This window comes from Colobus angolensis, unplaced genomic scaffold, assembly GCF_000951035.1.
Source record: "Colobus angolensis palliatus isolate OR3802 unplaced genomic scaffold, Cang.pa_1.0 Scaffold100, whole genome shotgun sequence".
Taxonomy (NCBI): domain Eukaryota; kingdom Metazoa; phylum Chordata; class Mammalia; order Primates; family Cercopithecidae; genus Colobus; species Colobus angolensis.
Genome location: NW_012110920.1, coordinates 3,308,788 through 3,335,057, shown reverse-complemented (window position 1 = coordinate 3,335,057; position 26,270 = coordinate 3,308,788). Strand labels below are relative to the sequence as shown.

General features: G+C 40.2%; 1 protein-coding gene across 1 annotated transcript in view; it reads right to left on the bottom strand.

Moving 5' to 3' along the window:
- Positions 1-26,270, bottom strand: part of SRGAP2 (SLIT-ROBO Rho GTPase activating protein 2) — a 263,500-nt gene that overhangs the window by 105,186 nt on the left and 132,044 nt on the right. Inside the window, exon 4 of the mRNA XM_011937394.1 lies at positions 14,710-14,872. Within this exon, the coding sequence (XP_011792784.1) occupies positions 14,710-14,872 (163 nt within the window). The remainder of the gene's footprint in view (positions 1-14,709; positions 14,873-26,270) is intronic.

The window sequence follows — 26,270 nt, the reverse complement described above, 5'->3', positions numbered from 1 at the left end:
GTTAGCCAGGATGGTCTCCATCTCCTGACCTCGTGATCCGCCCGTCTCGGCCTCCCAAAGTGCTGGGATTACAGGCTTGAGGCACCGCGCCCCGCCAAATAAGCAACATTTAAAAGAAGATGCGATGACATGATAAAAATGCTTACTCCAAATGTTAAATGAAAAAAAATTACACTAAGCTTAATATACAAGGTAACTCTAATTTTTTAAAAAAAGGTACAAAAAAGATTGGAAGGAAATACATCAAAATGTTAATCATGATTCCAAGTAATTACTATTTTCTTTTTATTATGTTTTTCTCCACAATATCTTGAAAAAACATGTTACTACTTCTAAAAATTTTTTTCTTTTCTTTCATAGCCTTAACTGAAGCTCAGTATCACTTTAACAATTGAGAAAAATCTAAGCTGAAGGGTTTTTTGTTTGTCTGCTTCCAAATTAAAGGAAAACTAAAATAAAAATAGAAGATGTTACTTCTTAGTCCTGTCCCTGGGTCTTACTAATAACTGCTTAGCTTACCAAGAGGATGATTCTGGGAGCTCTTGAGACCATTAAAAGGGAGGCTCCTAGGTTCCTATGGTCTTTTAAATAATTAGTGCAAAGAATTCAAATTAATCTATAACTGGAAGTTTCATGTTGAGTAAATGCTGGGAAAAGCTGGATGTAGACCCAAATGATTTGTAGAGAACAGAGAAAAAGGAAAAAAAGAAAAGCAAAACAAAAAACCCCAAGGGCTGGGCTTAAAATCAAAGAAAGGTAGGATCCAGTAGAAAAACTAAGAGACCAGAGAAAGTCCAGTATTACAAGGAAAGAAGATGAAAATGAAAAAAACTGAAGATGCTGTGTCAAAAGAAGGAAAATTTAAATTTTGTCCTCACTCTAAATAAAAATCATGCTCAGACAAGCAGGGAGGAATTCAAAGAAAAAGTTTTGACAAAGGTAAATAGGAGAATTAATAGAAGCCTGTCCTGCAACAAGGGTGGCTAAAATCAAAGGTGCCTACCCTCTCTGGACAAGCTGGGCAAGAGGCAGAATCAGAATAGCACAATGGAAATTCTGACCTGACAGAAGCACAGCAACGTATGACTGCAGAATGCATAAGCCATTAATTCCTTGCACAAACACTGGTTCTTTAGCTTACCAATATGACTGCCACCTTCCTACATGCAAGGCAGCAGAGCATGATGATGTGAAGAGATCAGGGGAAGCCAACTGCCTAGGCTTGAATCCCATTTCTCCCATCAACCAGCTGTATAATCTTGAGTAAATTGCTTAAACCCCCTGCCCATGCTCTTATCTACAAATGTGGATGATAAAACCAGTACTCATCTCAAAGTGTTGTGATGAGATTAAACAGGTTAATACATGTAAAACACCTAGCACATCCCTAGGCATGGTTAGTACTCATTTAGAATTATGCTTTTTTAAAAAAAAATTATTGCTATGATTCTTAATAATAACAAATTGATACCTAGTCAGCTTGCACACTATTCGTGTGCATGGTTTCTCCCAAGACTAATACGTTTTTACAAACTACTATTTGCATGGTGCCTGATGAGCTATACTAACAATCCTCTCCTTTTCTCAGAGAGGCATCTTTTTTTTTTTTTTTTTTTTTTTTTTTTTAGTTGGAGTTTCACTCTGTCACCCAGGCTGGAGTGCAACAGCACAATCTTGGCTCACTGCAACCTCCACCTCCCAGGTTCAAGCGATTCTCCTGCCTCAGCCTCCTGAGTAGCTGAGATTATAGGAATACACCACGACGCTCGGCTAATTTCTGTATTTTTAGTAGAGACGGGGTTTCACCATGTTGGTCAGGCTGGTCTCAAACTCCTGACCTCAGGTGATCTACCTGCCTCCGCCTCCCAAAGTGCTGGGATTACAGGCATAAGCCACTGCGCCCAGCCTCAGAGAGGCATCTTACAGTCAAGTAAGGGAGGTACAGAGATGACAAAAAGTAACTTGTCTAAAATTATCAGATGAATGACTGAACTGGCACCCAATATTTGTAGGCTGACACCATGAATAACACCTTACAATCAGGTTTCTATTATGTGATAAAAAAAAATGTAACTAGAAAATGGAAGGGTCAGACTATCACCACCCTATTCTAGAGGGTGCCAATATTAGCATCACTATCAGTGGATTAACTAGATGTTATGTACTTCCTGCTCTGATGCTACATGAAGTACTAACATTACTTATTATGAATTCTAAGTCACTTGAATCCACTTGGATCTTTAGAACCAACTTCCAATTTACAGGAAATATGGGATACAGGCAGAAGCTTAACAACACAAGTAAACAACCAGACAAATCTAGAAGATGGGAGATTTTGCAGGACATCTGGCTTGGTCTTGCCAATACAAAAATCTAGTATTGTTTGTTTCATGGAAAGAAAACAATACTAGATTAAAGTACACTTAAGGGACATAAAACTAGTGTGTATTAGATACTGGCTTGAACAAACTAGTTGTCAAAGAGATTTTTAGGGTAATTAATGAAATCTTTACATGGGCTGGGTATGAGATGAGACAAAGTTTGTTGAAATATAAAGAAGAAGGTCTTGACTAAAGCAGTAGATTACAAAATAGTATGTACAATCAATCTGTTTTTTTAAATCATATTTTTACTTTCTGTATTTTAAAATTTTCTATAACATACATCTATGATAAAATTTAAAAGATTATTCAAAAGAATAGAGAAAAGGAAGGGAGGGAGGAAACAAGAGACAGAGAAGGAAAGATGAAAAGGAAAGAGAGAGGAGAAGAAAGGGAAGGCAGAATGGGAGAAAGAAGAGGGGGAGGGAGAGAGGCAGACAGAGGAGGGAGAGAAAGAGAAAGAGAGACAAAGAGAGAGAAAAAGTTTTGAATTCACTATTCTTAAAGCCTGGCTTGTGACCAGGTTCAACCATACATTGGAAAGAATAACTTCCCAATATAATGTTCATAGCAGCATTATTTATAACACGCATAATAGCCTGAAACTGATAACTACCCAAATGCCATCAACAGTTTACCAGCTAAAACTAGAAGTCTCATGTCCTGGGAACCCCCTCAGCCCAAGGCAAACAGGATAGTTGGTCGTCTTAGGCGCTGTCCACTGTAGGGAAGATAGAATTTGGCATTCAAAGCCTGCCAAGTTAGAGGGGCTTGATAAACATCTTGGGCTTCCCATGGAAACACCAGAAAGGCCATGCCTTAAGTATATAGTATATTCTAAGATGAAGGGCAAAACCAAAATATACCCACTGTAACAAAGTATAAAGCCAAGCCCCCACAAGTTCAAGGTGATCAACCAGTAATTTAATAGCCTCCTAGAATAAAACTTCACACTCTTCAGAGGAAGATAAGTACACCTAGAGTTTCTATGATATATTATCTACGATGTCCAATATGCAATAAAAGATTAATAGGCATGTAAAGATTCATGTTCAAAAGGAAAAATCAATAAACAGACCTAGAGATAATGTCAATGTTAAAAATAGCAGACAAGAAGTTTTAAGTAAGTACCAACTATGTTTTTAAAATATCCATACAATAATTGGGAGGCTGAAGGGGAAGGATCACTTGAGCCCTGGAGTTAAAGTGTAGCATGGGCACCACGGCGAGACTCTAAAAAAATTAGCCAAGCATGATGGTACACACCTGTAGTCTCAGACACATGAGAAGCTGAGGTGGGAGGATCGCTTGAGCCCAAGGGTTTGAGAGTACAATGAGCTATGATCACAAAACTGCACTCCAACCTGGGTGACAAAGTGAGTCTTCATCTCAAAGAAAAAAAAAAAAAATATATATATATATATATATACACACACACACACACATATATACACACATCTGAAATAAAAAAATGCATTGGATGGCATTTATAGCATCTTAGATGAACAAAAGAAATAACTGGTATTTTGTTTGTTTGTTTGTTTTGAGATGGAGTCTCGCTCTGTCATCCAGGCTGGAGTGCAACGGCGCAATCTCAGCTCACTGCAAACTCCACCTTCCGGGTTCAAGTGATTCTCCTGCCTCAGCCTCCTGAGTAGCTGGGATTACAGGCACGTACCATCACGCCCAGCTAATTTTTGTATTTTCAGTAGAGAAGGGGTTTCACCATGTTGGCCAGGCTGGTCTCGAACTCCTGACCTCAAGTGATCCACCCGCCTTGGCCTCCCAAAAGTGCTGGAATTACAGGTGTGAGCCACCACGCTCAGCCAAATTGGCAAACTTTAGAAATCATCTAAACTAAGGTATACAGAAAACAAAAATTTGAAAAAAAATGGACAGAACATCAACAAGCTGCGGGACTGAATCAAGCAGTCTAACATACATGCAATTGATATCAAAGCAAAACAGGAAGGAGAGATGGGACACAAAAAATTATTTGCCAAAATTTTTTCTCAAGTTGAGCAAAAATCTGATATTTTTCCTATAATTTCTGCAAATTAGATATTTGACAGATCAGGGATTGTCTGAGTATTATATTTATCCAAGCCAAATGAATACAATGAAAACCACGCTTACACTCTTATGGTAGTCAAAGTACTAAAAACCAAAGAAAATGAATAAATATTGGAAGCAGCCAAATAAAGAAGGGCTGGGCACGGCGGCTCAAGCCTATAATCCCACCACTTTGGGAGGCCAAGATGGAAGGACTGGGATTGCTTGAGCACAGAAGTTCGAGTCTACAGTGAGCTGTAATCATGCCACAGGACTCCAGGCTGGGGAACACAGACTCCATCTCTTTAAAACAAACAAACAAAAAGATGATACATTACACACAAGTAAGCAATAATAAGAACCTAAGAACCACAGCTGATTTCTCATCAGAAATAATGGAGGCCAGAAGACAAAAGAATTACATATTTAAATTGTTGAAAAAAATTATCTGATTCCCTTTACATAAACAAATTTTTAAAAATGGGCAAATACTTATATTGTGTTAGAAGTCATGATAATGGTTAACCTTCAGAGAGTAATGACTTGAAGTGGAGAGAAGGAGGGTTCATGGGATACTAGTAACATTCTTCATCTGGGTGCTGATTACATAGTTGTGTTCGGTTTGTAAAAATTCATTGAGCTGTACACTTTATAATATGTGCATTTTCTCTAAGTATTTTAACTTTCATAAATAGTTTAGGAAAAAAACTTTGCAAAAATAGATGAAAGGTTCAGAGAAAATACACATCTAGGGCCTACTACAGTGGGAGGTATTCACAGTGTGAATTTTACAAAAGATTACTATTATTATTTTGTCATCATCATCCCACAGAAAGTTTTGAAAGACCTAAATAAACCAAAAACCCAAAGCTTCCTTGGGAGACAAATCTTATTCCTCAATTTGATTTTCAAGCTATTTTAAGCACCTAGCAGCATAATGCTGTGTATACAGTATTCACTAAAATACTCATTGACCGTATAATCTCCTAATTTAGGGTAGTATTCCAATACAAGGTTGCATATGGACACTTTTATTTTTTGTCTACTGCACCTCTCTTTCCCATATTCCATTTCCCATATTCCATTATATTCTTTAGATTCCCTTAATAATCCTTTGATTTATACAAATTGAAGTACTATTATACCTTTGAAAGTTCCAAATATAGCACCTTGAGCTCTTTTAGAAAAGGCAGATACCTAAGAACTAAAACACCAAAAAGGCAAACACACAAACTAACCTAAGCAAAAGACTACAGACATCTTTGATGCATGCAATCCCTTTGAGCTGCACCTTCCTAAGTCCAAATAAAAGCCTGGACCACCCAGAGAGCAGCCTCAAGGGAGAGCACACAGATGCTGCTGACCCAGTGTCACAGAAACCAAAGCTAAAACACCCCCAACAGCACTAGCTGCAAAGCTCCCCTTGGTGTTGGCTTTGGCAGTAAACCTGATGCCCCTTATCAGCAGAGATACCTTTGAAGTAGCTGGCAGCCTTCCATTCCCTACTCAAATAAGCTCAGTTTCACATCCTATTCTTTTCCCCAAAGAGGATCTTTTCATCAGATATGAGAGAATAAAGCTCAATTAATTAGAACAGATTTTTGCTACCAACAAGATAAATTGGGCAACTGGAACAGCTGTCTGTAAAGCACTGTGCAAACACTGTTAGTGACCATGCTATATTGTGGAGGAAATTCAGTCCAATAACAGATACTGAGTTCAGAGGAGCAGGAGGGATATGGTGGACGGGGAAGGGAGGGAGGGTTAAATCACTCATCTACTCCTTCTCCCAAAGCGTTAAACCCTTTCTTAAGGGGGCAGAGCACAGGGACACAACCTTGGAAAACCATTCTTTTTCTCCATTCATTCAATCAACAGCACCTACCAGGGACATTCAACTATAACAGCATTGTGGATCACTTCTTCTCTTCTTATTTATGACCATCACACCACCCAACATGCCTTCTCACAGTATCATTATTCACTCTCCTCACACATGCCAAACAGCTGGACTCAAAACACACCATAGGAAATCCTATCCCAGTCCAAAGGGATACCAAACAGATAGGTAACATGCACTGCTTTTAGTTTTAAATCTCCTTTATCCTTTTTAACTATCAGATTCATTTCCTCAGTGCCAAAAGAAATCTGACTGTTGTGGCAATTCTCTTGTGACTGATTCACTAATGGCAAAAGGACATGTTTAACATCTCCAGGGCCCTGGGGAAAAGTATTAACTGAGCCTCTTACATTCCTTCCTCAGCACTCTTCATGCATTCCCCACTTTCTGCAGTGTGAAGGAAGCCAGATTCACCCTTTGTCACCAGATTTATTTACCTGAAGCGAACTTCACCCTTCATCACCCTCCAAGAATAAAGTAGGAAACCACAACGGGTTGCCTAGAGAAACTAGCCTAGATGCTTTAACACTGTCTGTTGCACAGGCAAACACGGCTCACATACAGATAGACAGGATCTTAGGGCATCAGATATTCTCCATGCTCTGCAGTTTCCCCAAGATGAAAAACACTGCAGCAGGGATTCTCAGTCCTGGCTGTAGGCAACAGTCACCCAGGCCCTATTCTACAGACTCTGACTCAATTGTGCTGGGGTAGGGTCTTGGCATGGGTGTTTTTTAAATTAGATCAACTTTATTGAGGCATAATTTACATAATAAAATGTACACATTTTAAGTGTACAATATGATAAATTCTGTCTAATGTACCACCATGATCAAGATTATGTAACATTATAAAAATGTTATAAAGCATCATTTAAAATGTTATATAATGTAGGCTATAAAAACCCTACAAATTCCCTCGTGTCCCTCAGCAGTCAATCCTTCATCCCCATTCTGACCCCAAGGCAATCAATCAATGATCTATTCTCTATCACTATAGATCAGATTTGTCTTTTCTAAAATTTTATAGAAATGGAATCATACAGAATGTACTCATTGTGCTTGGCTTCTTTTTATCAACATAATGTTTTTTGACCTCATTTACATTGTATCAGCATTTCCCTTCTTATTGCTGAGTAGTATTAATATATGGATACACTACAATATGTTTTTCCATTCATCTGTTGATGGACATTTGGGTTGTTTCCAGTTTGGGCTATTATGAATGAAGTACCTAAGGCAGCTGTAACAAATTACTGCAAACATGGTGGCTTAAAACAACATACATTTGTTCTCTTAGAGTTCTGGAGGTCAGAACTCCAAAACCAACTTCACTGGGCTGAAACCAGTGTGTCAGCAGGGCTGCTTCTGCTCTGGAGGCTCTCAGGAAGAATCCGCTTCCTTGCCTTTTCTAGCATCTAGAGCTGTATTCATTGGCTCATGGCCATTTCCTCCATATTCAAAGTCAGTGGCATAGCATCCTCTCTCTATGACTCTGCTTCCCTCTGCTTCTATCACATGACCTTCCTCTCTTTTATCTGTAATCTCCTTCTTATGAGGATACTTGTGATTGCATTTAGGGCCCACCTGGCTAATCAAGCATAATAAATATCCCCATCACAAGATCCTCAAATTAGTCATATCTGCAAAGTATTACATGCATACGGTAGCATTCACAGGTTCCAGAGGTTAGAATATGCACCTCTTTTTTTTTTTTTTTTTTTTTGAGGGGGGCATTACGCAGCCTATTCCAAAACTTTATGAATATTCAGGTGCAAGTCTTTGTTTACACATATGCTTTTATTTCTCTTGGGTAGATGCCTATAAATACCTGGAATTACTGGGTCATATGACAAGTACATATTTAATGTCATAAGAAACTGCCACTATTTTCCAAAGTGGTTGTACCATTTTCACACTCTCACCAGCAAAATATGAGGGTTCTGGCCAACTTCCTTAACACTTGGTATTGCCAGATGTTTTAATTTTAACCTTCCTAGTGAACCTATATCTTCTTACAGTTTTAACTTGCGTTTCCATCATGACTGATGATATTCAGCATATTTTCATGTGCTGATTAGCCATTTATATATTTTTATTAGTGAAATGTTCATTAAAACCTTTTTCCATTTTAAAAAATTTGGGCAGTCTGTCTTATTACTGAGTTCTCAAGAGTTCTTTATTCTGTATTCTGATATAAGTCCTTGTCAGATATACAAGTAGTTTCTCATAGTCTGCGTCTTGTCTTTCATTTTGTAAATAAAGTCTTTCCAAGAACAAAAGTCCAAGACTTGAGGAAGTCTGATATATCCTTTATAAAATTTTATAGTTCATGCTTTTTATATCCTAAGAAACCTTTGTTTATTCAAGGTCACAAAGATTTTTTTAAAACTCCCCAAGTAACTTTCATGCTCAGGCAAAGTTGAAAGCTACTGGTCTACAGGGAATCTGACTTGGCTTTTTCAATTTAACCTAAGTTTTTGCCATAGAAACTTAAGAGGCCTAACAGTAAAACAGGAGTACAGTTCACTGCAGTGCTGTAAAAACAAGGATGCAACTGAGTCTTAGCACTGTCTGAACTGACCAGCTTCCAAGCTTAAGTGTGAGCAGCTATGAAGGGCTAGAAACAGTGATTTGAGAAAGCAAAGTCAGAGGTACTTTTAGTGTGTTCCAGCTAAGTAAAAAGAGAAAACAGGATTATCCTCTCTGCTGTAGGAAAAAGCACACCCAAGTTTATTTCAGTTTAAACTGAGCAAGTGGGAAAAATTGTATCTGTTCTTGGTGGGCTTCTTTAGAACATGCCCCTCACGGAGACCACAGGCAGATGGGAGCCAAACTTGGCAGTTTTTGGGCATAGTTTTTGAAGCCACCGCATTAAACAAATGAAGGTGGCAGCAATAATATTTGCCCAAACCCTGGTTCCAACAGAGGTTAGACAGACTGAGCTTTCATTACATGAAAGGAGATGTCAGGAGCACCAAACGGGCTCAATTTTCCCTGGAGTCCTAGACAAAGTCAGTCTGTTTTTAAGCTGTGGACAGGAGGCTACTTTCTCCAGATGTTATATTTAGCTAATAGAATCTCCAACATGGCTTCATGCAAAATGTAAAATATGTCCCAGCAGACCTTACCACAAACCAGAGGGCTAGCAAGGAGCATCCCTTAAGGGGGTTCAATACCATAGAGGGGCCAATTGTGCAGCCACCCTGACATCCCTAAATTAGCTAAATTAGCTGTGAGTCAGATTTTGGGCCAGCTCTCACATTTAATGAGTCCTTGTTTTCCTCTTACAGGGGGCAGAGATATTTTGCCCCTGGGGAGTGTAAACATGCTGCCCTATTTCATTCCCAACTTCCAGCTGCCTGCCCCAACCCCAGGTAGGAAAAACAATCCAATGTTGATGTTCAACATCTCCATACCCTTTGAAGGTTTATGTGCAAAAGAAAAAATTAGGTTAATTCTATAAGTGAAATATCTGAATTCAGTGAAAAAGAGAAAATCCAGGATTTTCTCTTCTCTGCACAACATACTTAGAGAATCCTAATACAGTATGTAGATGAAAATGTTGGATTCTAGAGCCAGGTGACTAGAGTTAAACAGTAGCTTCATTTCATTTTTCTTAATCTCTCTCTCTCTTCTTTTTTTTTTTTGAGATGAAGTCTCGCTCTGTTGCCTAGGCTGAAGTGCAATGGCATGATCTCTGCTCACTGCAACCTCCGCTTCCCGGGTTCAAGTGATTCTCCTGCCTCAGCCTCTCGAGTAGCTGGGATTACAGGCACTGGCCATCTTGCCCGGCTAGTTTTTGTATTTTTGTAGAGATGAGGTTTCACCATGTTGGCCAAGCTGGTCTTGAACTCCTGACCTCAGGTGAACTGCCCACCTTGGCCTCCCGAAGCACTAGGATTACAGCCGTGGAGCTACCGCGCCCAGCCCTCTGTTATTTTTTGTTTTTGTTTTTTTTTGTTTTGTAAAGAGGGTCTCGCTCTGTTACTCAGGCTAGAGTACAGTGGCATGATTATAGATCACTGCAGCCTCAAACCTCTGGGGTCAAGCAATCCTTCCTGCCTCAGCCTCCTAGCTAGCTAGGCTTACAGGTGTGTACCATCATGGCTAGCTAATTTTTTTGGGGTGGGGGAGGTGGGTAGAGACAGTCTTGCTATGTTGCCCAGGCTGGTCTCGAACTCCTTGCTTCAAGCGATCCTCCCACCTCGACCTCCCAAAGGGCTGGGATTACAGGCTTGAGCCACTGTGCCTGGCCTGCTTAATCTCTTTAAGCCATAGTTTCTTCCTTCATAAAACATCGATGATAACAATAGTAACTACCTTATAAAATTATGGTAAGGATTAAAGGAGATAATACATATAAAGTGCTTAACACAATACCTGGCACATACAGGTTCAACATATAATGACTTCTATCATCATAATATTTTCAGTGAATCCTTAAGTTTATACATTAAAACAAGATTTTTAAAAATGTTGACTTTGGCTAGTGACAAACAGACTCAAATTCACATAAAGCACAGGTGTGTACAGCCATACCAGAAATTAAGGTATCTTTTCTAAGCCTAAGTCCCCAGAGAAATGGCTCCTTTTGCCACTGGAACCAAATTTACCAGTAAAACATATCTATTTTATATATTTGGATCCCAATTTGGTATTTCTTGGTTGCTGACATTGTAGATATCAGCACCTGAAGTAATGCTTCATTCTTCAAGAAATTTGGTCTTCATTTGCTGAAGCTAGCCCTCTCCACACCCATATCCACTTTTGTTTGTCTTTATCTGTGGGATTACAATTTACCTATCACAATTTAAACAAAGGTAACCTAACAACTGGAAGGAAGCCCCCAGTGTAAGATCCCCTTATCGTCACAGAACTGTGGTATCCCGGATTTGGAAGGCACCATGGAGATCATATAGACCACACTCTTTTTTTAAAGTTTAGGGAACTGAGGCACAAAAAGAAGTCATTGTCCAAGGTCTCACAGTTAATAGCAGAGCTAGGCCCAAGAGAAAGGGTCACTTGGAAAAGGCGTCTCCTCTGATAGCACAAAGCAAATCCCAGGGAAGATTCATGTAACTACAGAATGGCTGAGAACATTCCTTAGGACTCTAATCTGATACTATCTTAACCAGTAGGATTCTAATTCTTCATATGCAACAACACTCTAAACAAAAGAGGTTAAAAATCTGGGGTGGGGTATGAAGAATGTTTCTTTGCCCATTACTAGAAAGCAGAGAGGCTCTTTACCCAGCCAAAATAGAATGAATCAATTTTTTTTTTTTTTAAGAGTCAGGGTCTCTCTCTGTTGCCCAGGCTGGAGTGCAGTGGCATGATAACGGCTGACTGCATCCTCAAACACCTAGGCTCATGCAATACTCTCGCCTCAGCATCCCAAGTAGCTGTGGCTACAGGCACAGGCCACCATGCCCAGCTAACTTTTTAAATTTTTTTAGAGACAAGGTCTTGTTATGTTGCCCAGGTTGTTTTTGAACTTCTGGCCTCAAGCATTTTTCCCACCTTGACCTCCTGAGTTGTTGGGATTATAGGCATGAGCCACAGTGCTTGGCTGAATCTATTTTTATGATCTGCCAACCAGCTCCTAACTTACGAGTTTTCTGCCTACATGGGAACCCCCCGCCAAGGGAAGGAGAAAAGAAATTATTAATGCTGTGGGATAGTAATCATTGGCATGTCTCTAATCGACTACAATTTAATTGATCCAAAGTTACAAAGATCAAGAGAAATTCCTATGATCTGTAACTATACACAACAGTATGAATAAATCTCACAAACATAATATTGAGAGAAACCAGACAAAAAAAGAGTACATACTGTGCAATTCTGTTTATATAAAGTATGAAACCAAGCAAAGCTAATCTCTGCTGTTAAAAGTCAAGACAGTTGTTATCCTTGAGTAAATTTAGGGTGGGGAGATGACTCGAAGGGAATATGAGGGGGCTTCTAGGGTACAGAAATGTTCTGTTTCTTGATCTGGGTGCTGGTTACACAGGTGTGAATTCAGTTTGTGAAAATGCATATAGCTATTAAATTATGATAGGCATCCTTTTCTTTGGTGAAATGTAATATATAAACAGTCCTATGAGAAATAAGTTCTTCCTCGCACTCTAGCATAGTAATACACAGCTTAAGGAAGTCAACCCTGAGCGCATGGCTAAGAATATCATTCACAGACAAATTTTTTTCATGGAGGTCATACGCCCCACACCTTGTATACGTGCCATGTACCTAGTCCTTTGGTGAAATATACATGGGGCACTTGAAGAGTCAGGAACACTTGTGGCTTTGATATCTGGCTGCCTTCGGTATAAGCATCTCTGAGATCTGGAGAGGCTATTAAATTCTCTCAGCTTGGTTTTTCTCTAACCTTCTAAGGTTGGGAGAAAAGGGAGCTGAGAGACTGGGTGAAGTCTAGCTAGGTGAACAGATCTTATAAAAGTTGTTTTCTCAGATGAACAAAGAAAACGGAGGAGGAAACTATCAGTCAAGCCCTTTCCTTCTTGAGATAGTCTAAAAGTGGCTGTCAAGGTCATAGAGACAAGCTGTCAAAATTTCACCTAAATAAGTTTTAATTTTAGTCACACACACGCATCATGAAGTATTGCAGAATAATTCAAATTAATGACAACCAAGCTGAAGCTGATGCTGGAAACCATGGAGGAGATGGTGAGAAGTACCCTCACCCCGAAATGAAGTGTGGCCCCAACCACAGCATAGCCGGGCTACTAAAAATAGCCAGTGAGCTCTGGGAGGAGTTATCTTTCTCTGCCTTCTTTTCTTTGACAGATGATTGTACCCTCAATATTCTGTCTCTAAGACACAGGGAAAGCACCTTCACAGATGCAATTAGTTAGATGGAAGATTCCAAATCAGTTATTTGATCAAGCTGGTAATTACAGAAAAAAATGGGGTATTAATTCCAGATCTAGTGAAATCTGGAAAACTTCCTAACTGAGAATTGGAAAGCTGATCAAGAGCTTTGACTGGCCAGGCGCAGTGGCTCAAGCCTGTAATCCCAGCACTTTGGGAGGCCAAGACGGGCGGATCACGAGGTCAGGAGATCGAGACCATCCTGGCTAACACTGTGAAACCCCGTCTCTACTAAAAAATACAAAAAACTAGCCGGGCGGCGTGGCGGGCGCCTGTAGTCCCAGCTACTCGGGAGGCTGAGGCAGGAGAATGGCGTGAACCCGGGAGGCGGAGCTTGCAGTGAGCTGAGATCCAGCCACTGCACTCCAGCCTGGGCGACAGAGCGAGACTCCGTCTCAAAAAAAAAAAAAAAAAAGAGCTTTGACTGTATTGACTACAATCCTGTTTACCAGTCTTTTCTCTCACACTTTCAAATTTTAATAATGGATTTTGTCACCTGGAAACTGATGAATTCTAAATAGCCCTCTATCACCTTTTTCTACCTATAACTTATAGGAAGATTATTTGCCTTCTGAAAAGTCTTCCGGGGATGTCAAGGCTTGAATGGTAGACATGGCATATCATATATAATGGTTGGGGCCTTCACCGCTGTTTGTAACCAAACCTCATGAATAAATGATTCCACTTTGAGCTCAAGCTGAGACAGCTTAGAAAAGAGCTTCCTGGGTTTTCAAGAGGCTAGGTCCATCATTGACAGGTAAGGTGAATTGGCTCCTTAAGATTATCATGATTATTTTGAGTTTTCCTTAGTCAAATTGTTCAACCTATACCTAAGGAAGTATGATAACAATTGAGTTCCGAAAGCATTCAGAGACCCAAAGACAAAGACACATCACGATAATAACCACACTTTTGAGCTTACCTTGGCCAAGATGAGACCCTGGGAAGAAAACTAAACTAAAAACATAAACGTATATAAGTTTGCTAAATGAACTAGAATAGGAAAACATAAAATGACACTGTTGGCCGCTTAAGCTCAAAAGCTTCACAAATCACTTTAAGGAAACTTCCCAAAACACAGTTTTTGTTAATAGATGCAGCTTATGAATTATGGTACCAGTCCTGGGTTTGTACCTTGCAAATGGTTCCTTTCCCAAGGCTACTATTAATTCAGCTCAGAAAGGAAGAAAGGAATGCCAATTCAAATATTTTTTTCTCCACAAGTATGTAGTAGGGAATGACTAGTGGAAAGCCCATGAAGTGGGCCAATAAGATATTCTTTCTTTTATTTTTCCTTTCTAACTTTTATTTTAGGTTCAAGGGGTATATGTGCAAGTTTGTTACATGGGTAAATTGCATGTCACAGGGGTTTGGTGTACAGATAATTTTGTCACCCAGGTAATCAACATAATACCTAACAGAATTTCAAAAATTGTGTCATTGCTCCACCCAAGAACCTCTGTGACTAGAAATATCTCTGTACCTTTTTAAAGAGTCTTCCTGAGTCCTCGCTGACTTGGACAAATCGAGGAATGATGTTATTCAGGTAGATGTCACTCAGGGTGGTGTGGTCCCTGCTTTCCCGTTTCACCTGGTTTAAGAGGAGATTCCAGCAGTTGACTGGAGAGAGAACATTCTGATCCTTCCTGTGGAGAAACATCAAGGAAAAGAAGTCATTGTTGATACGCAGCCAGGGCAACATCTACAACTATAGTCCGTGTCCTAAAATCACAGCAATCAAAGCCAATCCAGAAATAAAGATATTTTTCCTGAAGCTCACCTCTCTAGTTTTCTCCTTTTCTAAAAACTCAGTGGAGAAAAAAGGAGAAAATAAGGACAAGAAGGAGAGAGGGGGAAGAGGGGATGTAGAAGGAGAAACAGGATTATCAGGCACCTACTATGTTCTAAGAACTTGGTGAATGCGTTATACGTATTATCTCATCTAAGCCCTATCATTTCATTGCAAGAAAAGAACTACCATTATCCCCCTTCTACTGATTAGAAAACTGAAGCTTTTAGAAAACAGAGGTTGTCACTTGGCTACAGCGAATAAGACTAACACAACAAGTAAGAGGGTGCCAGGGACTAGAACAACAGTTCTGCATTGTCTGGCTAGACCAGGTCTAAGGTGATTCTGAAGTCCATCACTTTAGCCACTAAGTCATTTGGTTTATCTCTACGGTAGAAACCAAAGTTAGAGATTTTGTCTAGAGACAAAAATCACTACAGCACTACAAAATGCCCACAAATTTATCCATTGTAGGATTTAATAAAGGCAACTTTGGAGACGTATGCCATTAAAACATTACTGAAAACTCTGGAGTTCCACAGAACATATCTAAGGAAGTTTTGATTTCATTTATTGAGCCATAATCTCATGTCCCATGCAATCAAGATCACAAACCATACATGAACATATGTGTTCCTAAAATGTCTACAGCTTGAGTGGAGCAGTAAAGTGCTAAACCAAGGTACTCCTTTTTTGTTTTTTGAGACGAAGTCTCACTCTGTCACCCAGGCTGGAGTACAGTGGCACAATCTTGGTTCACTGTAACCTCTGTCTCCCAGGTTCAAGAGATTCTCCTGCCTCAGCCTCCTTAGTAGCTGGGATTATAGGCGCCTGCCACCACGCCCAGCAAATTTTTGTATTTTTAGTAGAGATGGGTTTTCACCATATCGGCCAGGCTGATCTTGAAGTCCCAACCTCAAGTGATCCACCCACCTTGGCCTCCCAAAGTGCTGGGATTACAGGTGTGAGCCACCACGCCTGGCCCTAGATGCTCATTTCTAATGAAAACATTGTGATCCAAAAGAATTATTGATTACCAACTCAGCATTAACTTAAGCAACAGAAAGTTCTACATTTGGAAGTTGGATTTCTTTAAGGAGAAAAACAAAAGTAGGAATAATTTGCAGTACTATTTATCAAGGGATACTGTACATATATTTGGGCCCTTTATACATGTTTGACTTAAACCCCACAACTACCTGATGAGGTGGGTGTTATTAACCACATATGGCAGATGAGGAAAAGTGGACTAAAAATTTTTAAACACTTTGCCCAAGGTCATATAGCTAAAAAGTGGCAATTCCAGAATTCAAACCAAGCCTATAACTGCAAAGCAAGTATTCTCATTCACTGCAAATAATAACGATCTGTTTCTTTCCCTCTTGTCCTCTCTTCCTCCCTCCAGTCAAACTGCTACTACAAAGAAAGTGAGCTGTGAGTAGCTTAGTTCTTGAGTCAGTACTGCCTCCATTCAACACTAAAGGCGAGGCACTTTGTGATTTGTAAAGGGTGAAGTTCAACTTAGGCTTTTCCAATTCTGTAGTAAAAACTATTAACAAATTATCATGCCACACCTACTTGGACTTCAGAAAACATCAGACAAATCAAATATCTGTCTAACCCAACCCAAGAAGTTACTTCAAACCAATTAATATTAGAGTCCAAATTGAAAATGTTCTAAACATGTATCCAGGTCCCCACCCCCTGCCCCAGGCATCACTCCTCTGTAGCCAAAATCACTAACTCTTAAGAGTGCCAATCACTGTGACAACACTTACCTTTTGAGAGAAACTGAAAGATTTCTATGGAAATCAAAAATATACTAGCTGAGAGAAAGAGAGACATATAATTAATTTACTCCTTTCAAAATGTTTAGTATCTGGGGAAAAAAAAAGTGAACAGGAAACAATTCTAAATTCAAAATGGTAAGATATTTGAACACATGCATTCCATGGCATCTGATGTTTCCACTGCAAGAAAACTTTCAAAATGATTCCAATTAGATTTCAGTTACAAAATTCTAAATAATCTAATCTACATTTTAATCAAGTGGTGTCTCTCGGCAAGATACCCATGTCCTCAGTAAGCATGCTTTTTAAAGGAGCAAATCTCATGAGACTTTACATTGACAATTGGTTTAAATCTGTTTCTTAAAGGAGAACATGGATGGGGGGGTTCTATACAGGTTCTTTCCCTATAGCACTTTACATACACACAAATGATGCCACAATTCAATTCCACAAATGTACAAACATTTGTATCTTAAATGAACACGGCATGGTGTTAGGGGCTTTAGTGGTTATAAAAGTACGAATGCTGCAATATAGTAAGGGAGACAAAGAAAGACCTATAGTAAAATAGAACTTTAATGGTGGTACAGACAAAGGGCCAGCTAGCTCAGAAAGGTAAACTGCAGATCAAAAGAGGAAGCAGAGCGGGTAAAACCAACCTAACACCATGGGAAAGGATGCAGAGCACATATCCCCAGGGTGTCCTCAAAAGAAAGGATGAGTGAACAAAGGTGGGTCAATAAAGAGGATGGCTGGCAGTAGAAATCTTTTAAAATAAAATGCCTTATCACTTAATGCTAATAAGTTTTAGCAAGACCTTGTAAGGTGTGGCTCACGCCTGTAATCCCACCACTTTGGGAGGCCAAGGCGGTGGATCACTTGAGGTCAGGCGTTCGAGACCAGCCTGGCCAACATGGCAAAACCCCCATCTCTACTAAAAATACAAAATTACCTGGGTGTGGATGGTGCACACCTGTAATCCCAGCTACTTGGGAGGCTAAGGCAGGAGAATCACTTGAACCCCTGAGGCGGAGGTTGCAGTGAGCTGAGATCATGCCACTGCATTCCAGCCTGGGTGAGAGCAAGACTCCGTCTCAAAACAAAAGAAAAAGAAGAAAACAGAACTTGCAAGGTGCTACAAGTACTTTTACCACATGTATTTATTTCCATTCTTACAGCATTTTGTGCAATAGTTACAGTATTAGTATTGGCTTCAGTGAGCAGGAGCTTTTAAACTGTGTTCTGAGACACTCTGGAATTAGCAGAAAATCACATTTCAATTTAAAAAATGGTGACACATCCATTCATATGAGCAACCCTTATTGACATGAGCAAGAGACCCAGGACCCAGTTTCCCTGCATTACATACCACCACAATGTGTCGCAGGCTGCTAGCATTGTTTTATGCAAACCCTGGAAGAAAGAATCACTGTATGCCTTGGAACTTCTGAACAATATGCTATTGATTAGAATACATGTAGCTTTGCATAGGCTTCTTTTTTCATTCAAGCCTATGTGTACCTCCTCCAACAAAGCTGTACAGGTGAGCCTATAACTTGACACACAGCAGCAAGCTTTAATCACATGCCATAGAAGGCTCAAGGGCCTAGGCTGGGTTCATGTTAGACTATGGTTGGGTAGTGAAAATCAACATGCTTAATATCATACCATCTCACTGTTAGTTGTTGCAATGCCTATTATACATGTTGGGGCTTATCCAATTAATATTTATGAAGGGGAATAGCTGCTAGGTGATGATAATGACTCAACTTTTAAACAAAAATATCTTCTTTTTTCCATCTAAATCAGTTTAAAGCTCAAGATTACAATAACTCATCTATGCTAATCAGAATTTTCTTGATATTGGGCTACCTAAACCAAAACCAGATGCTGAAACGAATATAAAACTATAACTGATTCATAATCCTGATCTCAATATTTTTAGTTCATGAAAACAGCCTCATTGTTCTCATTGACTGATGATATAATAAGTACTCTATAAATTTGTACTTTAAAAGTAGATTTATACCAATAAAAATACTGCTTTGATCTTTTTCATATATTCAGGCTCTATGCAAGACTTTTATTTTAAGAAAGGAGTCTATGTTTAAAAAACCAGCACTAGATGCTGTTGTCTGTTTCTTCTAGGAATTCGCAGACTCTCCTACTATTAATGCAGCTTTTCACACAATATTTCTGGTCCTTTGAGTCTGTAAGCTTTCTCAGACATATTCTTCCTTTCAACTGAGGTGTTTTAATTAATTCATTTATTTATTTTTGGGTGGTGGTAGGGCAAATAAGGTAGAGAGAAAGTGGGAGGAGGGGATCACAAATATACAGACAATTTTCCCAGCCAACACGAACAAAGACGAAACACACTTCAGGCTGGAAAATAAGCAAGGCAATGAGACGTGATTTCATAGGGAGCATATTAAGGCTCTGCTAGAGTGGTTTCCTGCTCCAGAAGCTTTGCAGCCTCATTTTATTTGGGACCGCTGGAGCCAAGGGAACTTCGTTTGGTTAGGAGATTGAAATTTGTCTTTATATCTTTTCCATCTATCATTTGTTTGCACAGTCTCTTTACTTTCCCTACCCCCAGAGCCTTAGGTTGTATAATACTTGGGCCTTTAAAGGAAAGGGTCTGCATCCCTTAGGAATGTACTGAACAGCTGCAAACCTCCTCAAAAACTAATCCCTAAAAAGCAGACAAAATATCTAGGAGTATTTTTCTTAAAATTTTTTTCCGGAGGAAGATCAAGAAAACATCATTCTGTACTTTAGAAGGAATGACTCTGGAGTCAAAAGAAAGGAGACCTGGAAAGTCGCATGCTGCCTGTACATCTGCAGAAGACATTATCACTGTAAATGCACTGAAAGAGATAAACCTGCACAGTTGAATCATTAGCTTCGAAGACATTAGCCCAGCTTTTCTCCCTCAACTTGGACTATTTATGGACATTCAACAAACTTAGCAACAAGCGCTTAAAGGGATTTCTCTAAAATATCCATGGTGAAGAGCCAAGTCCATAAAGGTCCAAGTTGGCCTCTCTATTATGGTTCTTTTCCATATTCCCTCTGTTTGGTTTTGATCATCTCATCTATAAAATGGACACGTGCCCTGTTGGTATACATCTCACTCCTTAAAGACCTTCAAAGTATGGTTGTAAAATCCTGGAAGCTCTCCTGACCTAAGGTGCCATTTAATTAATAATTGCTACATTCATGGCTGTGCAGATGGAATGCATGGCATGAGACTGGCATTGCTGGAATATAGCTTGAGCTTCTGCATTGCTATAATGAGGTGTGTTTCCTTTTGGATCAACAGTCTCTAAGTTGCTCACCTCTCAGGGCTGTTGTGTGGATCAAATGAAATGATGGATGCAAAAGAACTATGCCAACAGTTCAGCACTATACAAATGTGAAGAAATATTATTATTTTTATTTCCAAACAAACTAGGACTCAGCTTTCATCAATTTCCAACATGCTTCTCACCCGGCTCTGGGCCAGGGCCAAGATCGCTGCCTGCTGAAAATGCACAGCCTTCAGCAAATAATGGTTGGAGTACGACAGCAGCAACAGGCAATTAACAAAGCAGTTGTAAGTCTCTGGGAAGACGTGAGAGAGATACCAACGGGAGAGCAGATTTTAACCTCCCACTGTCTTTTCCCTAAAGGACAAGGTAGAACAATCAGTCCTGCATTCCACACTGGGAACTGTGTGCTGAGGTTGACAGAAAGGAATCCAAAGGGAGCCCAGATTGCCGGAACTCTAGATGCTTCAGCAACTTATACTAAGCCCCCATCCCCTGTCTCAGAATTCCTATCAAACCTGCCAATCTGCATAGAGAGATGGCAACTATCAATATATCTAAGCAGAATATAATTTCTCACTTTTAAAAACAGACGTATCTGTGATGATAGACAAAACCCAGAGAGTTAAATACACCATTCAATATATGTCATAGAACATATAACTATGTGGTGAATAAAAAAAGGTATATGCATGATAAAAAGGAATCATTTAAGTGATGGTTGGACAGGGAACTAGTGATAAGGAGGTTGGATTTTTTTAACCTAAATTCCCTCCTGGCACCTTGATTAAAATGAAATGAACTGAGGCAGCCAAAGAGATTATTTTATTCAGATGAGTGTTATTAGCCTTTCTGGCTTATTTTCTCTATTTTGTATTTTGCTGATGCTGACAGAAGCAGGCAGGCTGGATAGAGAGGCAAAGCTGCAGCGGATTTATGGTCTGACAGTGCCATGCATAAAATCAGACTCTTGCTGACCCAGATAAGCCAGAGGATGGATTGGATTTGCTGGGGAAGGTGTTAAAAGGAGGGGGTAGAAATCACCAAGGTAGGAACTGACTTGAAAACGGTTCTGCCTGTAATGGTGGACGCTGGTTTTGTGACCCAGTAGTACAGCGGCAGCCTGAAGGTATCTTTCAAAGACAGGCGGGCAGGCAGGGGGCGGGCACACTTCTCTGGGCTTATCACAGCTCTGGCTTCAGCTTTGCCAGCAATGAGATCAGAGGAGGAGAGTTCAGAGTCAGAGAAAAGTGCCAAAGGCAAAAATAATATAGTCTACATATGGAGAAATGAGCTTTCAAATTTTCAGGGACAAGTGAGTACCACAAATTGTCTTCGGTAGCCTAGACAGATGATTAGAAAGGATTCAAGCAGTGGTAGACCCACCTTCTCAAAATAGCCTAAATTGTCCCCTATAATCAGGTCTGGGGGAAGGACTGTATGAAAATAGGATTCTTGTGGCTCTGGATTAGTTCCATGGAGCAGAACCACACCCTTGAGAGAATGGCATACTCAAGAGCCAGAGCTTAGGAATCTGCTTTGAAGTAGAGAACTGGACTAGCACCATGTCTGACGTCTATTAAGTGCTTAATCACGATTTCCTGAATGATTATAGGACCAAGGTTCTTGTGGCTAAGGTCAGAGAACTAGGAATGGCCCCCCAATATAAGCCATTGTAGACACTAACTGGAAATGTCTCCATCAATTTATGTTAAGAGAGAGATTTTGCCTTCCTTTCAACCACCCCTATGGCACCGTGCTCAGAGCAGAAAGGAGGTAGCCTGAGGGTCTTCATATCACTTAAGACAGATCTATGGATCCCATAAGACCAGACATGGGGGTCTACACAGGATTTGAATCTTTGCCATCCCTATTTCTTGCCTAGTTTCTGATATCTTATTGTCCAGGTTCCTTCTCTGAGTCCCTGATCTCTTCTTATTTCATTCATTCATTTAACAAATATTAATTGAGCATCCTACTATGGGCTAGAAACTGTTCTAGGGAAAAAACGGATCAACATTCTTTTTTCTGACCTGCTTCTCGCATGTTTGCAGATTTTCTGGATCCAAGACATGGCTTTCCTGCTCCTAAACTGTGCAGCAGCCACAACACACATCTTATCCTGGTCTTGTGGCTTGGATGAACCCATTGCAAAACCCTGATTTGGCTGACTTGGAAAATCTGCCTGCCCACCAGCTCTCTCTATAGCTTCTGTAGACCTGGGACCTTCCCTTTGTTTACATCCCATGTGTTAGCACTAGCATTCCCAGAACTACAGAGAGGAATAAATAAAAAGGCTTTTAAACCCTCTTGGTACAATCTACATGCTACAATGCCACCCCAATATAATCCATAGAACTAAGGGCCTAGAAATTCACCTCGGTATTAAATATGCTCCCTGAAAGCCCCCCAAAATAGGCTGTGATTACATCAAAGGCCTGAGCTGACTCATTCATTCAATTAAACTAAAACACCATAGCAAGGGTAAAAGACAGAACAAAGGTGTGATCGATGACCGAGGAACATAAAATTTATACGTTTCTCAGCTTAAAAAGAATTCGTAACCATCGATATCATGTTGACAGTTGGATCCACAAAGTCCACAGAAAAACCTGTGAACAACTCTACAATTATATCTTCGGTTTTTTTCTTCTCTAGTTAATTAAGATGTCACCAGAAGCCCCATAAGTAATTATAGCACATGACAAACACACAGAGAAAAAAAAATACACGCAGATGTGTTAGCAGATTTTTAAAATAAATGAAACCTTGGGAGATGACTGAGGCAGACAGTCTGGCTCACCCCTGGTAGTTCATTCTAGAGAAATAAATACCTGTCTGTGTCAAAGTGGAATGACGTCACTCAGAAATCCACACACTTATTATCAAAGCAGTAACCACCCCCTTAAAAAGCAAGCATCTCCCTGGCACCAGGCATGAGCGGAGAAGCTTGATCTACAGCCAGAAACTCCTCCTGGCTAGCAAACTGTATTTTAGTATGCCAAATAGCAATAAGCCACTGAGAAGAAAGGGTAACCATAAAGATCTCCCCCTCTAAATACCTGTCCCTGGGATAATGAATCCCCTTACATGGCTCATAACAACAATGAAAAGGAGGAAAAAAAATAAAATTCTTGATTCTGTGAAACTATGGATCTAAATGGAATGAAGTCTACGTAATCATCAGATTGGATGCATGTGTCATTATCAGTTCTCATGTGTTATTTGGATATTTATCTTGGAGAAGGAAGTCTCTTTTTGTGTGGGGGTGCAGGAGGAACAACCCCCAGGCCCAGTAAGGAATTCTCTTGAGGACAGGGTATATTTAGAATGTTTAATGAACACCTATCATCAAGAATAGGTGGGTACTTAATCAGTATTGACTAACAACAGATGCCAGAGCCAAAGCAATCCTGTAAATGTTGAGGATAGAAAGACCATGATTCATCTAATGACTAGTTAATATCTTCAGCCTCCACTAAACTTGCCAAATCAGCTGCTCCAGCATGTATCTGTACTCACTCTCTAGGTGGCTACTGAATGAACAAATTTGTATGTCCATTGGCTTCTTGTATGCTCTAAATTACAGCATATTATTAACCATGTTGATACTTTACTGGCAAAACTCTAAGGGGTTGAGTGGTAGAAGAGATGCCCTAGTCAATTTCCAGGTTAGTAGATCAAATTATTGAGCTCAGGTCCTTAAGGAATCTGGATGAACAATGTGAAACTCCATCTATACTCTGTGGGAAGCACCTTGAACTATGCTTAAGACCTAGAGACTAGGCTTAGCTCTGCCACTTACTAGCCAGGTAACTTTGGGCAAGCCACGAATGCATTCTGGGTCTCAAAATTTCTTTACCTGTTTTAAAAAGTAAATGGAAGCCAGGTATGGTGGCATGTGCCTGCAGTCCTGGCTACTCGGGAAGCTGAGGTGGGAAGATCACTTGAGCCCAGTAGCTCGAGGGTATAGTGCATAATGATTGTGCCTGTAAATGACCAGCCTGGGCAACACAGTAGGACCTGTCTCTTAAAAACAAAACAGAACAAAACAAAACAACAACAACAAAATGGGATAAGCAGGGACAGCAGACCTGCCCTGCCCAACACACATGACTTTTGTGAAGATCCAATCAAACAAGGTGATGCCCACAAACATGAAAGTGTTCTACAACTATATATCAGTATGAACATCTTTTCTTATTATTTTAACAACTATTATTACTCAACAGCCCACACAATGAATTCATACACACAAAATAAAGTGACTAGAATCAGGTCTGAAAAGACAAATACATCTCAAAATTCCTCTTACAATAAACTTGTTTCATAAATTTCCTACTTCATTAATATACTAAATAGGAATACTTCTTGTTTTGGTTTTTTTTTTTTTTTTTTTTTTGAGATGGAGTTTCGCTCTTATCGCCCAGGCTAGAGTGCAATGGCACGATCTCAACTCACCACAACCCACCTCCCAGGTTCAAGCAATTCTCCTGCCTCAGCCTCCCGAGTAGCTGGGATTATAGGCATGTGCCACCACACCCGGTTAATTTTGTATTATTTAGTAGAGACAAGGTTTCTCCATGTTGGTCAGGCTGGTCTCAAACGCGTGACCTCAGGTGATCCGCCCACCTTGGCCTCCCAAAGTGCTGTGATTACAGGCGTGAACCACCGCACCCGGTCCATACTTTCTTTTTTTTAGAGATGTGGGGTCTTGCTCTGTTGCCCAGGTTGGAGTACAGGGACACGACCATGGTTCACTGTAGCCTCAAACTCCTGGGCTCAAGCAGTCCTCCCGCCTCAGCCTCCCAAAGTGCCAGGCTCACAAGTGTGAGCCACCTCGCCTGGCTAGGAATACATTTTGTTGTTATTAATATAATATCTGATTCTCTGGAAATTCCCAAACTCAGTGAATCTTCTGTGCTTAACCTAGCTGAGACTTTAAATGAAAGAATCATGTGCAAAGAGAAAAGGCCAGTGTGTACAGAAATAGAATCATGGAATTTCAGAGCTAGAAGGGACTTTCAAGATGGTCTAGAGTCTAGACCAAGCCTGTCATTTTCTGAGTGAGGAAATTGAGGCTCAGGGAGCCTGAGGTCACACAGATAGTGGTGGAGCAGGGCAAGAATCCAGGTCTCCTGACTAGTAACCTTTTCCTTATTTCATTGTGGTGGTTATTACATTTCATTCAAAAAGCCCTTAGCATCTCAAAGGGCTGGTGCTGAAAGAGTTAATGGACAATGTTCAGAGCCCCAGAGTGCAGAGCTATTCTAAGACAACACATAACAAACACATAACAGGAATACCAAGGGTCCGTGAACCCAGAGGGAGCAAAACTGCTGCTGCCTAACGGCGCCTGAAAGCATGTTGACACACTGCATGTGGTTACACATGAAAGGCAAGTGAATAGGAAAAGCAGTTTTGAATCCCACCCCATTCTAATTTTGGACTGGCTCTGGGCACCTACTGGAGGACTGGGCCACACCCCAGTCACTCTGTAAAATGACCCTTCAGTTCCTTCACTCTATTCTGTGGCCTCAGTTAACCCCTTCTCTGCCTTCTTAAGGGCCATAAGAGACATCAGTAAAAGAGGACTCTCAAGGAATTGTGAAGATCCAGAAGTAAACCTAAGTGATTGGGGTCATTCTGTAACGAGAAGATTCTCAGTCTGGAGTCAGATGATCCCCAGTAGTATCTGTCATCCCCAAGCAAGTATGTGATCTGAAGCCTTAAACGGCCAGGTTTATAAATGCAAAAGACAGCAGTTTCTGTAAGTGTGAGGCTTCAAGACCCCAAATCACCTTGCATCAGAATCACCTGGAATGCTTGTTTAAAATGTGGGTTCTTATGCTCATCTGCCAGAGATTACAACTTATTGGGGTGGACTGATGCCCAGGAATCTGCCTTTCAAATCAGCATGTCAGGTAATTTTATGCACACCAAAAATTTAAAAACCAATGCTCTTAAAGCAATGTTTTACAAACTGGGATTCACCCCATTAGTGAGGTTTAAAAAAATCAACTTATAGGTCACCAACTAGCATTTCTCAAAAAATTAAGTAGAAAATAGTAGAAGAGAATAACAGAAAAAAGTAGCCTGGACGAAGCACCTCACGCCTGCATTCCCAGCACTTTGGGAGGCTGAGGAAGGCAGA